The sequence below is a fragment of the Vulpes lagopus genome, chromosome 9 (assembly GCF_018345385.1).
Source record: "Vulpes lagopus strain Blue_001 chromosome 9, ASM1834538v1, whole genome shotgun sequence".
Classification (NCBI taxonomy): Eukaryota; Metazoa; Chordata; class Mammalia; order Carnivora; family Canidae; genus Vulpes; species Vulpes lagopus.
In genome coordinates, this window is record NC_054832.1 from 285,471 (window position 1) to 298,567 (window position 13,097).

The following is a 13,097-nucleotide window of genomic DNA, read 5'->3' on the forward strand; positions in this document are numbered from 1 at the left end:
TGTATGAAGCCTCAGAATAAATCTGACAAGATGTCCACGCCCTTTGAAGGACCCCTGGGTGAGTGGGTGCCCCATGGCTCAGATGGATGCGTGTCTGATCCTCCTGGGGTAGACCCCGTGGGCATGTGGACGGCTGATTCTGAAGTTTGTAGCGGGGAGGAGGGCCAAGAATAGCCAGGACACGCCTGAGGAGGACGCGGAGCAGGGGCTTTGGAAATCGGATCGTACGCTGCTGTCATGAGGACCACAGGGTGCTGGACCACCTCAGTTGGGCCACAGAGCCCACGGCGCCCTCGGACACGGGCCCCCTGGACATGGCCCCTTGGACCTTGGCCTCTGGACATGGGAGCTCAGACACTGCCCCTTGGATGCGGGCCCCAGACTTGAGCCCGCGGGCCCCGGACTTGAGCCCTTGGACGTGGGCCCTGGACTTGAGCCCTCGGACACAGGCCCCTGGACACGGGTCCTCAGACACGGCCCCTTGGATATGGGCCCCGGACATGGGAGCTTGGACATGGGCCCCCGGACTCGAGCCCTTGGATACAGGCCCCTGAACATGGGAGCCCGGACACGGCCCCCCGGACACAGGCTCCCTGGACACAGCTTCTTGGACACTGGTGCTCAGACACCGTCCCCTGGACACCAGAGCTCAGACACGAGCTCAGACATGGGCCCTCAGACCCCGGCGCTGGGAAAGGGGCCCCGGGACATAGATGCTGGGACAAGGCCCCCCAACACGCCCCCGGAACGGATGCTTGGACATGGGTCCGTCGCGGAGGGCAGTGTCCTGAGACGCCCAGTTACCCGTGTGGGGAAATGAAATTTTACACAGTAAACAGAAGCCCAGATAGAAGCGACTTCAACATGACGTCAAGTGTAAAACTGACAAGGTGATTGAAGAAGATCGTTCTGACCTAGAAGGAGGGAAGATTCCTTAAACGAGGCGGGAGGAATCCAGACAGTACGTGGGAATTCAACTACGTTAAAATCAAAACTTCAGCAAAAAACCAAAAGGCACCGTGGAGTGGAGACACATGGTGAGACCTTGACCACGAGGGCGAGTGGGAAGGAGACAGAGGTGTGCCTCCCGCCGCCCCCTGCCCGCTGCTCAGCACCCGGCAAGGGGCAGGGCTCGGCGGGGACGTAGGAGCGGCGGTGTCCATCCCGGGCCAGTGGGGTCCGCGGATGCGTGGGATGGACGCGAGGGCTGTCCCCGGGGGCGCTTCCCCCTCCCCGGGAGAGAGGGCGCCGCTGGGTGCAGCCGTGGCCCCGCCCCAGCACCTCCGCCCCGCCCTCCAGGCCCCGCCCCATCGCGGCCCCGCCCCATCGCGGCCCCGCCCTCCAGGCCCTGCCCCGGCCCCGCCCCATCGCGGCCCCGCCCTCCAAGCCCTGGCTTGGCCCCGCCCCATCGCGGCCCCGCCCTCCCGGCCCCATCGCGGCCCCGCCCTCCAAGCCCCGGCTCGGCCCCGCCCCTCCAGGCCCCGCCCCCTCCAGGCCCCGCCCCCACGGGGGTCCTGCGGCCGTTCTCGTCTCTTCCTAAAGCTGAACTCGCGTCCACTGTGGGCTGCCCGTGCCCCGGGATGCGTGAACGTGGTGGCGGGGCCTTCGGGGGCCTGGGGAGGGCGCCTTCGGGGGCCCCGTGGGGTCGGTGCCCGGTGCCCCCGGCGAGGAGCGTGGGCTGCGGGGAGGGGCTCTCGGGACCGCGGGCTGTGTCCAGGGGCGCCCCAGGGCGATTCCAAACCAAGAGTTGGAGACAGGGAAGGGAAAGGGGGTGGCGAGCAGCCCCCGGCGGCCCAGCTCCAGTGCAGGCCGCGGGGCTCCGAGAGGGGTTCGTGGTCTGGGGGCCACGCGGGGGGGCGGGGCGGGGAGGGGTCCTAGGGCCCCCCCCTCCGTGCTCCCCGTGTCCCCCCGGCTGCTCCGGCATCGGATGGCCGCTGCCCACTCCTCCCAACACGGAGCTCGGCCTCAGCGCCTTCCCTGCCTGCTCCTGGGGCGCTTTGCTTCTCCGCGAGGCCTGGTCCTGGCCCGCAGGGATGCCCGCTGCCCCCTGCCCGCCGCGCTCCTCCTCACCCCGCTGCTCAAGCCTTGGCCCCGGGGCTCCGGGGCCCACGGGGCCCTGCCCCTGCCCCCGCAGACTCGCTGTGCTTGGTGTCCTAACACCGTCCTCGCTGCGCTGCACCAGGCGCTGGTGACACAGGGACTCCGGCTTCCAGGAGCAGCTGCTGACCTTGAAGGAGGCCCCAGAGCCTCGGAGCTGCTGGCGAGTGAGGGGCTGGTCCCTCTTTCTCCAGCGGGGGCAGCCAGAGCAGGTCTAGTCCCCGGGGCCAGGGGGGGCCAGCCTCGTCCATCACAGGGTGGGGAGCAGCAGAAGGACCGACGGACACAGAGCCTCACACGGCTCAGCAGCCTGTGGCATTTCAGGGTTGTTGTTTGGGACGGGTGGCTCAGCGGTTGGGTGCCTGCCTTTGGCTCAGGTCCTGATCCCAGGATCTGGGATGGAGTCCTGCATCGGGGTCCCCTCAGGGAGCCTGCTTCTCCCTCTGCCTGTGTCTCTGCCTCTCTCTCAGTCTCTCATAAATAAATAAATAAACCTTTAAAAAAATAAAGGGTTGTTTGTGGAAACTTGGAGGGAGAAAAAGAGTATGCTGGTGTCAGCCAGACATATCCTGATAGCAGAGTATCAGCGTTAGTATTGTCTTGTTCTGGGCAGCCCCGGAGGCACAGCAGTTTAGTGCCACCTGCAGCCCAGGGTGTGATCCTGGAGACCCGGGATCAAGTCCCGTGTCAGGCTCCTTGCATGGAGCCTGCTTTTCCCTCTGCCTGTGTCTCTGCCCCCCCCCCCCCCGCCTCTCGTGAATAAATAAATAAAATCTTTAAAAAAAAGAAAAAAGGATTCTGTTGTTCTGAGTAGATTTAGTTTTCATTAAAAACCTTAGTGGGGTGGGGATGTGGGGATGCCTGGAGTTAGTTGAGCATCCGGCCCTCAGTTTTGGCTTGAGTTGTGGTCTCAGGGTCTTGAGCTCCAGCCCCATGTTGGGTTCTGCACACAGCAGGGAAACTGCCTGGGATTCTCTCTCCCCTCCCCGAGTTCCTCCCCTCCCCATGCTCATCCCCTCGGTATCTGTCTAAGATAAGTGAATAGCGGTGTCTGGGTGGCTGAGTGCCATTAAGCGTCCGCCTTCAGCCCAGGTCAGGATCCACGGGGTCCTGGGATCGAGCCCCACATCGGGCTCCCTACCCAGCAGGGAACCTGCTTCTTCTCCCTCTGCCCCTCCCCTGCGTGTGCTCTCTTTCTCCCCCCTCCACTCTCTCTCAAATACATAAATAAAATCTTTTTAAAAACTTAGTGGGATGGAAACTGTGTCCTTGGGGTAGGAGGTACCCTGAGCGCCTCGGGGAGGAAATGGCTCCAGAGCTGGGCCCTGTAAAGACGGCGCCATCTGTTCCTCCTGCAGGCAGGCAGGACATGGTGGCCTCGGTGGTCAGGGCATCCTGTAGGACACAGGTTCCTCTGAGGACAGAACGCTAGAGCCTGCAGAGGCCAGAGGAGGTGCTTGGCCAGGACGCCCCAGAGCTCCTGGGCACCGGGCGGTGATGAGCACGGGGAAGATCAGCAGTGGGACTTCAGTGTGGCCTGGTTTTATTGTCCAAGTGATAGAACTTCTTGCCTTTGGAGCCGGGAGGTGTAGGAAAGGCTTGATGGTGGGTGGGAAGGTCTAAATCACCCCTTCCCCAGGCAGGTGGACTGTGCAGCGGCTGGGGACACAGGACACACCACGGGGTGGGCAGGACCTGCTCCGTGGGGTTGGCAGTGGGGCCAAGGTTGCGGGAGCCCCTTGTTCCCAGAGGCCAGCGCCCCGACCCTGCTAACGCTCCTCTTGCTGTTTTTCAGGCTGGAGTGGGTGGAGATCATCGAGCCGCGCACCCGCGAACGCATGTATGCCAACCTGGTCACCGGCGAGTGCGTGTGGGACCCTCCTGCCGGCGTCCGCATCAAGCGCACCAGCGAGAACCAGTGGTGGGAGCTGTTTGACCCCAACACATCCCGCTTCTACTACTACAACGCTAGCACCCAGCGCACCGTGTGGCACCGGCCACAGGACTGTGACATCATCCCCCTGGCCAAACTGCAGACCCTGAAACAGAACACTGAGTCGCCCCGCGCCTCCGCAGAAAACAGCCCCGGGAGGGGCAGCAGCGTCAGCCGTGAGGGGAGCACCAGCTCCTCCCTGGAGCCGGAGCTGGATGCCAGCGAGAAGGCGCAGGAGCCTTCGGGGCGGGCTAGTCGCCAGGCCACTTTTGGGGCTCTGCAGGAAGAAAGCGGCAGGTGAGGCAGGCGGGTGACCCCGGAGTGCTGGGTGGGGCCTGAACCTCATGCAAGCAGTGGCCTATACCAGCTCCCACCCCTACCCCCCAAACGCTCTCATTTCCGTTTGGCAGGAGCCCCTTTTGACCATGAGGAGGGCGGCCTCTGGGGGGACAGCAGATGGGCCTACTGTGCTCACCTTTCCCAGACAGGGCTGTTAGGAGGCATCTGGGGCTGGACGGTCCCTGGCGAATGGCCGTGAGGTCGTTTGGTTCTGTCCACTGTGGGAAACATGAATGTGGCGTGGGGCCCCACCAGAGGCAGACCCCCCAGAAGTACCCCATACCCCAGGTGCCCCACACCTGGCAGGTACTGCTCCAGGGCTCAGTGCTCAGGGAGTCCAGAAGGAGTGGCTGGTCAGGAAGGTGCTAGGATGGGGTGTGCCTTGGTGACACAAGGTGACATGAAGCCAGGGAGGGTGTAGGGACGCTCATCGGTCGGGAGGCCAGGTGGGAACAGGGTAGCAGGGATGGGGAGGGTGGGGTCAGGGGTGGGGCAGCCTGGATTTCCCTCAGGGACAGTGGAAACCATGAAGTGATTAAACCTGGCTTATGGTCCTGTTAAGGGACGTCCAGGGGTTGAGGATGCAAACAGGGCAGGCTGGCGGCGTCAGTGGCACTGGAAGTGCTGTTCTGTGTGGCGCAGTCGGGTGGGCGTGCTGGCGGTGGTGGGGGGCTGGGGGGCTGGACAGTTGGCTGTGGTGTTCCTAGACGGGTCGGGGAAGATGGGGCAGGTCCGGGGGTGGGATCCGCGTGGATGCTGCTGCTGGGAGGCATGCTGCCTTTCCTCTCAGCGCTCTTCCAGCTGTGTTGGGAATTACACTGACATGAGACAGATCAACAGTAGGAAAAAAGTAGTTTCCTTTCGTGCTCCGAGGTCCAATGATGAAATTGAGACCCTAGGAAGTGGCCAAGGCGCGTAGTTATTATACCTCTTAGACAAAGAGACAACAGATTTGTGGGGAGCTGACAGGGTAAAGACAACAGACCTTTGGAGCTTTACTTAGGAATCCTAAGCCGAGGCTGGGCAGAGGTACCGTGCGTGCACAAGATCTGTTTCTCCGGCTTTCTCAGCTGTGAGGTCCCTCCCTCTGGTGAGAAGGGTGTCTCTTTACTTCTTAGGGCAGGGAGGGTGTTTTCACGTGGAAGGGTTACTGCAGCTTTCAGGGGACAGAGGGGCGTCTGATGACCTTGCTCCGGTGGTTTCCCAAGCGGCTGCAATGCAAAATAATCAGTTTGCTGCTGTGACACCTTTTGGGGTGGCCTGGCCTGGACCTCTACGTTGCACACACACCAGAGGTCAGAGGCCAGAGAGGCAGGGGCTGGGTGGGCCTGAGGAGACCGACCTTCCCCTGGTGAGCACCAGGAGAGAGCACAGGGGGGCTCGGGCTCCGCCTCTGGCTTCCTGCGGGGCCGGCCCGCGCTGTGCCACGCTGGTTGGCCCTCCTGCAGGCCCTCTGGCCCAGCAGATTCGACGGCCTCTGGGCTCGGAGAGGCCTCCGCAGGTGCAGCCTCACGTGGACTGTGATGATTTTGAATTCTTATCCTACTGGTTGCTGACTCGTCTCTGTGATTAGATGGGGAGATCGGATTCTTTTTAGGATTCTGTTGACAGACGTGTCTCTCACCCACACTCTGGGCACCAGCTGGAGAAGTGTGCTGCCCCCCTCTGCCCTGCACCGCGCTACCCGTGGTAGGAGTGTCCTCTTCAGGTGCCTAGGATATTCTGTGGGGATGCGGGGTCCCTACATGGCTTTGGGGCCAGAATTTCCACAAGAAGCCCTGTTTGGATTTGGATTAGAATTATGTTGTGTTTATTAAATCAGTTTGGGGGAAATAGGCATCTCTGTTAAATTGACTTCTCCCACTTTAAGACGACATGTGTTAAAACATCTTGGCGTAGGACTTGCATATTTTTTAAGGTTTATTTCCAGGTGCTTTATCTATTTTATATCAGAAGTCTTGTCTTATGATCATTCCTGTTACGTATACATCGGTTCTTACGTCCCAGTCTTGCTGATCTAGCACCAGCACCTGGCCTTGTCCCGGGGCCGCTGTCCTTGTAATGCTATGACGCTGCAGGCGCAGGAGGTCCCCCTTCTATTGCCAGACTTTTTATTATGAGTGGATGTTGCAAAAAAAAAAAAAAAAAAGAAAAGAAAGAATGGATGTCGCATTTTATGGAGTCTGTTGGTGTCAGTGTTGTAGGTTGAACTGTCCATGTGTCCCCCCCCCTCCCCCCGCAGGTATGTTGGAATCCTAACCCCCAGGAGCTCAGGCCGAGCGTGGTTGGGAGCAGGCCCCCGGCAGCCAGCCTGGCTGGGTGCAGTGAGGCCCCAGCGCCGCAGGCCGAGCCCTCCGCAGAGAGGACGGGCATCCCGCTGGGACAGAGACGCACAGAGAGGCCCGACGACGGCGGCGGCAGAGACGGCCGGGCACCCCAGCCCGGGGCGCCCAGGGTGATGGCCCCTCCAGCAGCCGGAGCAAGGCCTGGGACGCCCCGAGCCTCCGAGCCTCCCAGCCTCCAGGAGGGGCTGCCCGGCCCGCCCCGAGCTTGGACCTTTGGCCTCTGGGCCTGGGAGGAGCAGGAGCTTCTGTTGTTTTAAGCTGCGTGTGCGTTGCTTGGCGACAGGTGCCCCCGGCCCCTTCTCAGTCGGCATTTAATTGTTTCTCCCATTTCTTTTTTTTTTTTTTAATTTTTTTAATTTTTATTTATTTATGATAGTCACACAAAGAGAGAGAGAGAGAGGCAGAGACACAGGCAGAGGGAGAAGCAGGCTCCATGCACCGGGAGCCCGACGTGGGATTCGATCCCGGGTCTCCAGGATCGCGCCCTGGGCCAGAGGCAGGCGCCAAACCGCTGCGCCACCCAGGGATCCCTGTTTCTCCCATTTCTAAAATACTTACTCTACATTATTTTTCAAAATAGATTCAGATTGCTAATATTTTTTTTAAAGAATTTATTTGTTTGAGAGAGTGCAGGGGGCAGAAGGAAAGGGAGAAGCAAATTCCCCGCTGCGCAGGGAGCCCGACGCAGGGCCCGATCTCACGACCCCAAGATCATGACCTGAGCTGAATCCAGGAGTCTGAGGCTTAACCGACTGAGCCCCTCAGGAGCCCTGAGTATTTTCTGATCTCAATTATGATTTCTTCTTTGACTTATTTGTAACTTAGAAATGTCTTAATTACTAAAACACTAGGTTATTTTTCATTCTTGTTCTTCATTGCCACCTTAATTTCACGGTGGTCAGAAAGCATGGGTTTCGAAAATGAAAACGGTTTCGTTTTTTGTTGTTGAGACTTACTTTGTGGCTTAAATCCTGAATTTTGTAATTTTTTATGACTATTTTCAAAAATCATTTCTTTTCCCTGTTTGTTAGGTCTGAGGTTCTCTGTGTGTTCATTAGATCAAATCTCTTGTGTCAGGCAGGTTTCATACCAATCTTTCGTCTGCGTGATGCATCATTTCTGACGAGGTAGCGTCTCCTACTGGATCAGTAGCATTTGTCTGTCTCTCCTGTTAATCCGTCCGCCACTGCTTCCTCTGTATTGAAGCTGTGGGCTGGTGGCACAAGAATTTAGGGCTGTTACGCTTTCCTAGGGAGTGGCCGCTTCCGTCATCGTGCAGCCGTCCGTTGATCCCCGTATTTTTGTCTCCGAGTCGGCTTGATATTCACGTAGCACTGCTGTCCTCTTTGGTGGGCATTGGCTTCTTAGTATCTTTCCCCAAACTGCAGTCCTTTCCTTATACTTTGAGTGTGTCTCTTATAAATAATGCAGAGCTATTGGGTTTACTTGTCACCAGTTCTGAACACCTGTCTCTGGTTTGGCAGGACCATTGCCATTCTGTTTACTTAGATCACTGACACAGCAAAAGGATTGAGTTTATCATCTTTGTGTCCTCTGAGGTACACACTGTTCACGGCCGCCCTCTTCTCCTTTGGTTGTCCCGACACCACTCCCTCCCTGTGACCTGGCGTGTGTCTTGTGGTTCACATGTGCTCTTGTGATGTACGGGCCATAGGCCAGGTGCCTTCTTCAGGGGGTGCTGCTCTTCCAACTGTGGGATGGCCCTGCAGCTCCAGTTTGGGTGCTGCCCCTGCACCTCCCCACTAAGGGCCTGGGGGTCTGTTCTGTGTGGCTGCCAGAGGATCTCAGCCCTGGGCTCCGTGGTGGGCGGTGTCTTGCTGGTGCATTCATTTTCATTTCCTCTTTGCCATTGATTCTTATTCTCTCTTCATGAGCGAAAACCATTTGAGTTTTCTCTTATATTTGTTGCTTAGGTTTTTTTTACGTATTTTCCCCCTGGAGTTGCTGGCTTACTTTCTGTGTTAGTTTGCAGCAGTTCCTAGTATATTCCTAATATCAATTCCTCATTGCTTTTGGTAGATGTTATGAGTATCCTGTCTTCTGTCACCTGACTGCTAACTGGTCCCTGTGTCCTTGATTTTGATGCGACAAAGTTTATCACTCTTTCTTCCTTGTGGTTTGTGCTTTTATTTTTTATTTATTTATTATTTTAATTTTTAAAAAAGATTTTATTTATTCATTCGTGAGAAACACACACACAGAGAGAGAGAGAGAGAAAGAAAGGCAGAGACACAGGCAGAGGGAGAAGCAGGCTCCATGCAGGGAGCCTGACGTGGGACTTGATCCCGGGTCTCCAGGATCACGCCCTGGGCGGAAGGCAGACACTAAACCGCTGAGCCACCTGGGCTGCCTGGTTTATGCTTTTAATGTTTTGTTTTTAAAAGTTTTTCCTTGGCCTAAATCCAAAGATATTCCCTTACATGTCTTGCATTCACCTTACAGTTTTATTTTCACGTTAAAGCCTGAATCTGGAGTTATTTCCTGGGAGGCAGGAAGGATATGCTTTCATCTCCTAAACTGCCCACCGCTGCCCTGGGCCACAGTAGTGCCTGCACATCTGCTTGCATCAGCGCCCCGACCCCTGGAAGCCCCCTCTCCTCTTCATCATTAAGACCATCTTAGCTGGTTGTGTGCCTTCCTTCATCATGTAAATGCTACAGAAGATCCGAGCGGCATTTTCTTTCTTTTTTTTTTAAGGTTTTATTTATTCACGAGAGACACAGAGAGGCAGAGACACAGGCAGAGGGAGAAGCAGGCTCCATGCAGGGAGCCCGACGTGGGACTCGATCCTGGGACCCCGGGGTCATGCCCTGGGCTGAAGGTGGCGCTAAACCGCTGAGCCACCCGGGCTGCCCCGAGTGGCGTTTTCGCTGATCTACTGACTTGCATTTTGAGGAGTGCTGACCCTCTCTCAGGTGGCTCGTCCTCTGTGAGAGCAGCGGCGCTTGAGAAGCCTGCAGTCATTAGTTCCCAGCTGTTTACCTTCCCTGTTGCTGAATGCCTATGTCGTACGGATCCACAGACGTTTTAGGCACAACCACTGAGGAAAAATCCCATAGAATCATAGCATATATAACTTTCTGACCAGAAGAGGGAAAATAAAACAAAACCTACTTAATCTAGTAAAAGGCGAAAGCAAGGAGAAAGGCAGCCCAGTGTTTTTCTGTAATAATAGAAGCCAAACAGGAGGTGACACAGACTCAGGAACCACTCCCCCAGCAACAGGGAACGTAAACGACTCGAAATACGGCTTTTGTTATCAAACAAGAACACGATCCCCTTCGTGCAAGGCGCGGTGATCTCTAAATCCTTCCTGTGTACTCATTTGTATTTGTAGTTTTGCCTTTGGTTTTAGCTTCCCAGTGAGCTTTGGTTAGGGCTCTCCGGAGCGTCGTAGTGTGGATTTGACGTGTGAGATGATGTCCTATCACGGCAGGAGGCTCAGGGCCTCGTGTGTCACCCCGTGCACTCCTGGTCGTTTGGCGATGCTTGTTGATCTTCTTTGCTGCGTCCACCGACATAGAGAGTGTGTGTGCACGAGTGTGTGAATGGTTTAGGTGGTTTCTCACGGGTAGGCGCCCACACGTGTTGTCCGGTCCCGCAGTGTGGTGCAGAGACCTTCACAACTGTGTCCTCTTCGAGAGTTGATCCCTTTGTCCCTATGAAATGGCTCTCCTGATGTCTACTAGTATTCTCTGCTCCAAAATCTGCTTGTAGTGATACAGGCACTCCGGGTTTCTTTGAAGCGTTAACGTGGTATCTCTTTTTCCGACCCTTAAACTATTGTTATGCTTTCATTGTGATCGGGTCCTGCTTTTTTATTCCATCCGACTGTCTCTGCCTTTTAATTGGGGGCTTAGACCACTCATATGTAATGTGATTATTTGTGTGATTGGGTTTCAGTCTGTCATCTTGCCGTTTGGCGTTTTGTTGTTCCATCTGTTCTTTTTTCTTCTTTTGGGTTAATTAAACATTTTTTTATTCAACTTCATCTCTATGCTGTGTTTTTTTTTTTATTATTGTCTGGTATGTTTTACTTGTTGTTTGGGGTTTGTAGTATATATTAACTGATCAGAGCAGGCCTTCGGGCAAGAATACACCTGTGGTGTGAGAACCTAACGCACACTCCAGGCGTCCTCTTGGTGTACCTGATGTCCAAGGTAAACATCTTGATACGCTGTTATTATTTTTGCTTTAAGCTGCTAATTATCTTTTAAAGAGATGTACACACAAGGGGAAAACATTGCCCATATTAATGTATAGTTACCATTTCCAGGACTTTTGAGTTCTGTTGTGGATTTTCACGTGGCAGATAAGTATCTCCTTCTCACCCGTGAGGTCCGTCGGTCTCTGCTGGGTCTCGAATCCTGATAGACGGATGTTCCCGTCTTGCTGCTCTGCCCTCCTGGGCTGCATCACTTCTGCTGAGACGTCTGTTCTCATCCTCACTTTGTATCTCTGTACAGAGTATGTCCTTGTGCTCTGCTGCTTTTAGGGTTTTCTCTATATTGCTGATTACAAACAATATGTTTATGATTTACCTTAAAGTTTTCTTCATCTTTCTCACTCGAAGTCCGTGGAGCTTCTTGAACCTATAGGGTCATAGTTTTCATCAAATTTGGGAAATGTTATTTTTTTCAAGTTTGTTTTTTTTTTTTTTTTGTCTATCCCTGCAGGACTCCAGTCACATGTAGAACAGACTACAGCTCATGATGGTCTTGGATGTTCCTTTTCTCAGTTTTCCTTCTTTCTTTTTAATCTTCGGTTTTCCTGTGTTTCACTGGACAGACTGTACTTCTGTGCTTTCAAGTCTGCTGACCCTTCCTTCTGCGATGCCTGTCCCATTGCTCACCCTTCCAGCACATTCTCCATTTCTGACGTTGCCCTGTTCTTCTCTGGAACTTAGATGGGAATCTTTTTATATATTCCTTCTCTCTACCTAACATGTCTTTTTTTTTTTTTAGCTTTAGAACATATGGAATACAATTTTAATAACTCTTAACATTCTCATTACTAATTCCATCATCTGTATCAGTTCTGGGTTGGCTCTGATTGATTGAATTTTCTCTTCGCTTGCAGTTCATTTTCCGCAGGACCCTGAGTCCTGTGCGGACCCACCATGTCAGACCCAGGGGGAGGCTGTTCCTGTGGAGGGAGCACCGGTCAGCGTCCTGACGAGGGAGGGCTCTTGATGTGCTCAGGGATCGGCAGGAAGGTCACGGTGGCTGCTCAGAGGAATCGAAGGGAGTTGCTCTGCCCTGTTCTCCAAACCAGCTATAGGTGTGCATCTGTCAAGACTTACGATGAGATTTTACATATCTCATCTTTGAAAGTGTCTTTTTACACAGTTAGAGACTGTTAAATACTGATTATCAATCCATGAGCATCATTCGGAAGACATTTATCAAGTTCTCTCAGACTTTCCTCTTGGTATTTGCCTTGTAGAGGCCGCGACCCCGCAGATTGCTGACCCCTGCCTAAGGGGAGATGGAAGCTCCTCCGTACACAGTGAGGTGGGTTTCAAAGCAGGGAGGTTTCCTCTGCGCTGGCGCTTGCCTTGAGGTCTGAAGGCCCTGCTGGAACTGTAGTTCGATCTTGGAGGCTGTATCTGCTGCAAATTTGTGGGAAGGAAGTTCTCGCTTCTTATTTTAAGTTTGGACAGCACGGGACGTAGATAAAGCAAGTTGATGTTGTTTGTGACTCAGACACTGGTTGGCGGCCAAACGACTTGACTGCGTTGTTCGTTTCACATATAAATGATGTTTGCCTCACAACTTTAGTTCGAATTCATTAAGAAGCATAAAATTTGCTCCCCCCCCCCATAAAAAACCCAAACACACACACGTTCCAGTCACGCAGTGTTCGGTCATAGTGGCTGGGAGAGGTTTCCTTAGTCACGGCGTCCAGCGTTACCAGGGGGTTTTAAGAAAATGGCAGGAAAGTGTCCCACCGTCGAGCCTGTGGGCTGGGGTCGGAGGCGTCCGTGGGACAGGAGTCTGCGAAGCTGCCCCTGGCGGGCGGGTCATGGCCCGGAGGTGACAGGTGGTGGCCCGGGTCTCTGCGGGGACTAGCGTCCACCGTTGTCATCGGGGCACCCAGCCCTCCCAGAAGCCGGCGCGGAACTGCTCCGCGACCCGGTTATGTCCGGACGCCGAAGTTGGAGTCTCTTAACATTTTCACATTCCGCCAAACATTTTTGGAAAATCCAGAAGCCATTCTGGGCTGCACCGCGGGCTCTCGGAAGCGGCAGCGGGCGGCCGTGGCCCGGGGCGGCGCCGGGCGGGCTCTCCAAGTGGCCCCCGAGGGCGCCGGGCCTGCCTCGGCCGCTCTGCACCGTCCCTCTCCGCTCCGAGGCCTCATTC

The 13,097-nt window shown here is 55.1% G+C and overlaps 1 protein-coding gene across 6 annotated transcripts in view; it reads left to right on the top strand.

The window, feature by feature from the left end:
* Positions 1 to 13,097, top strand: part of ARHGAP39 (Rho GTPase activating protein 39) — a 91,917-nt gene that overhangs the window by 52,580 nt on the left and 26,240 nt on the right. For 5 of the 6 annotated variants that reach the window (XM_041768720.1, XM_041768719.1, XM_041768722.1 and 2 more), the window contains exon 3: positions 3,893 to 4,327. In XM_041768720.1, coding sequence (XP_041624654.1) covers positions 3,893 to 4,327 — 435 coding nt within the window. Of the gene's footprint in view, positions 1 to 3,892; positions 4,328 to 11,778; positions 12,249 to 13,097 lie in introns of those variants that run through there. The other variant, XM_041768723.1, reaches the window with a different exon arrangement.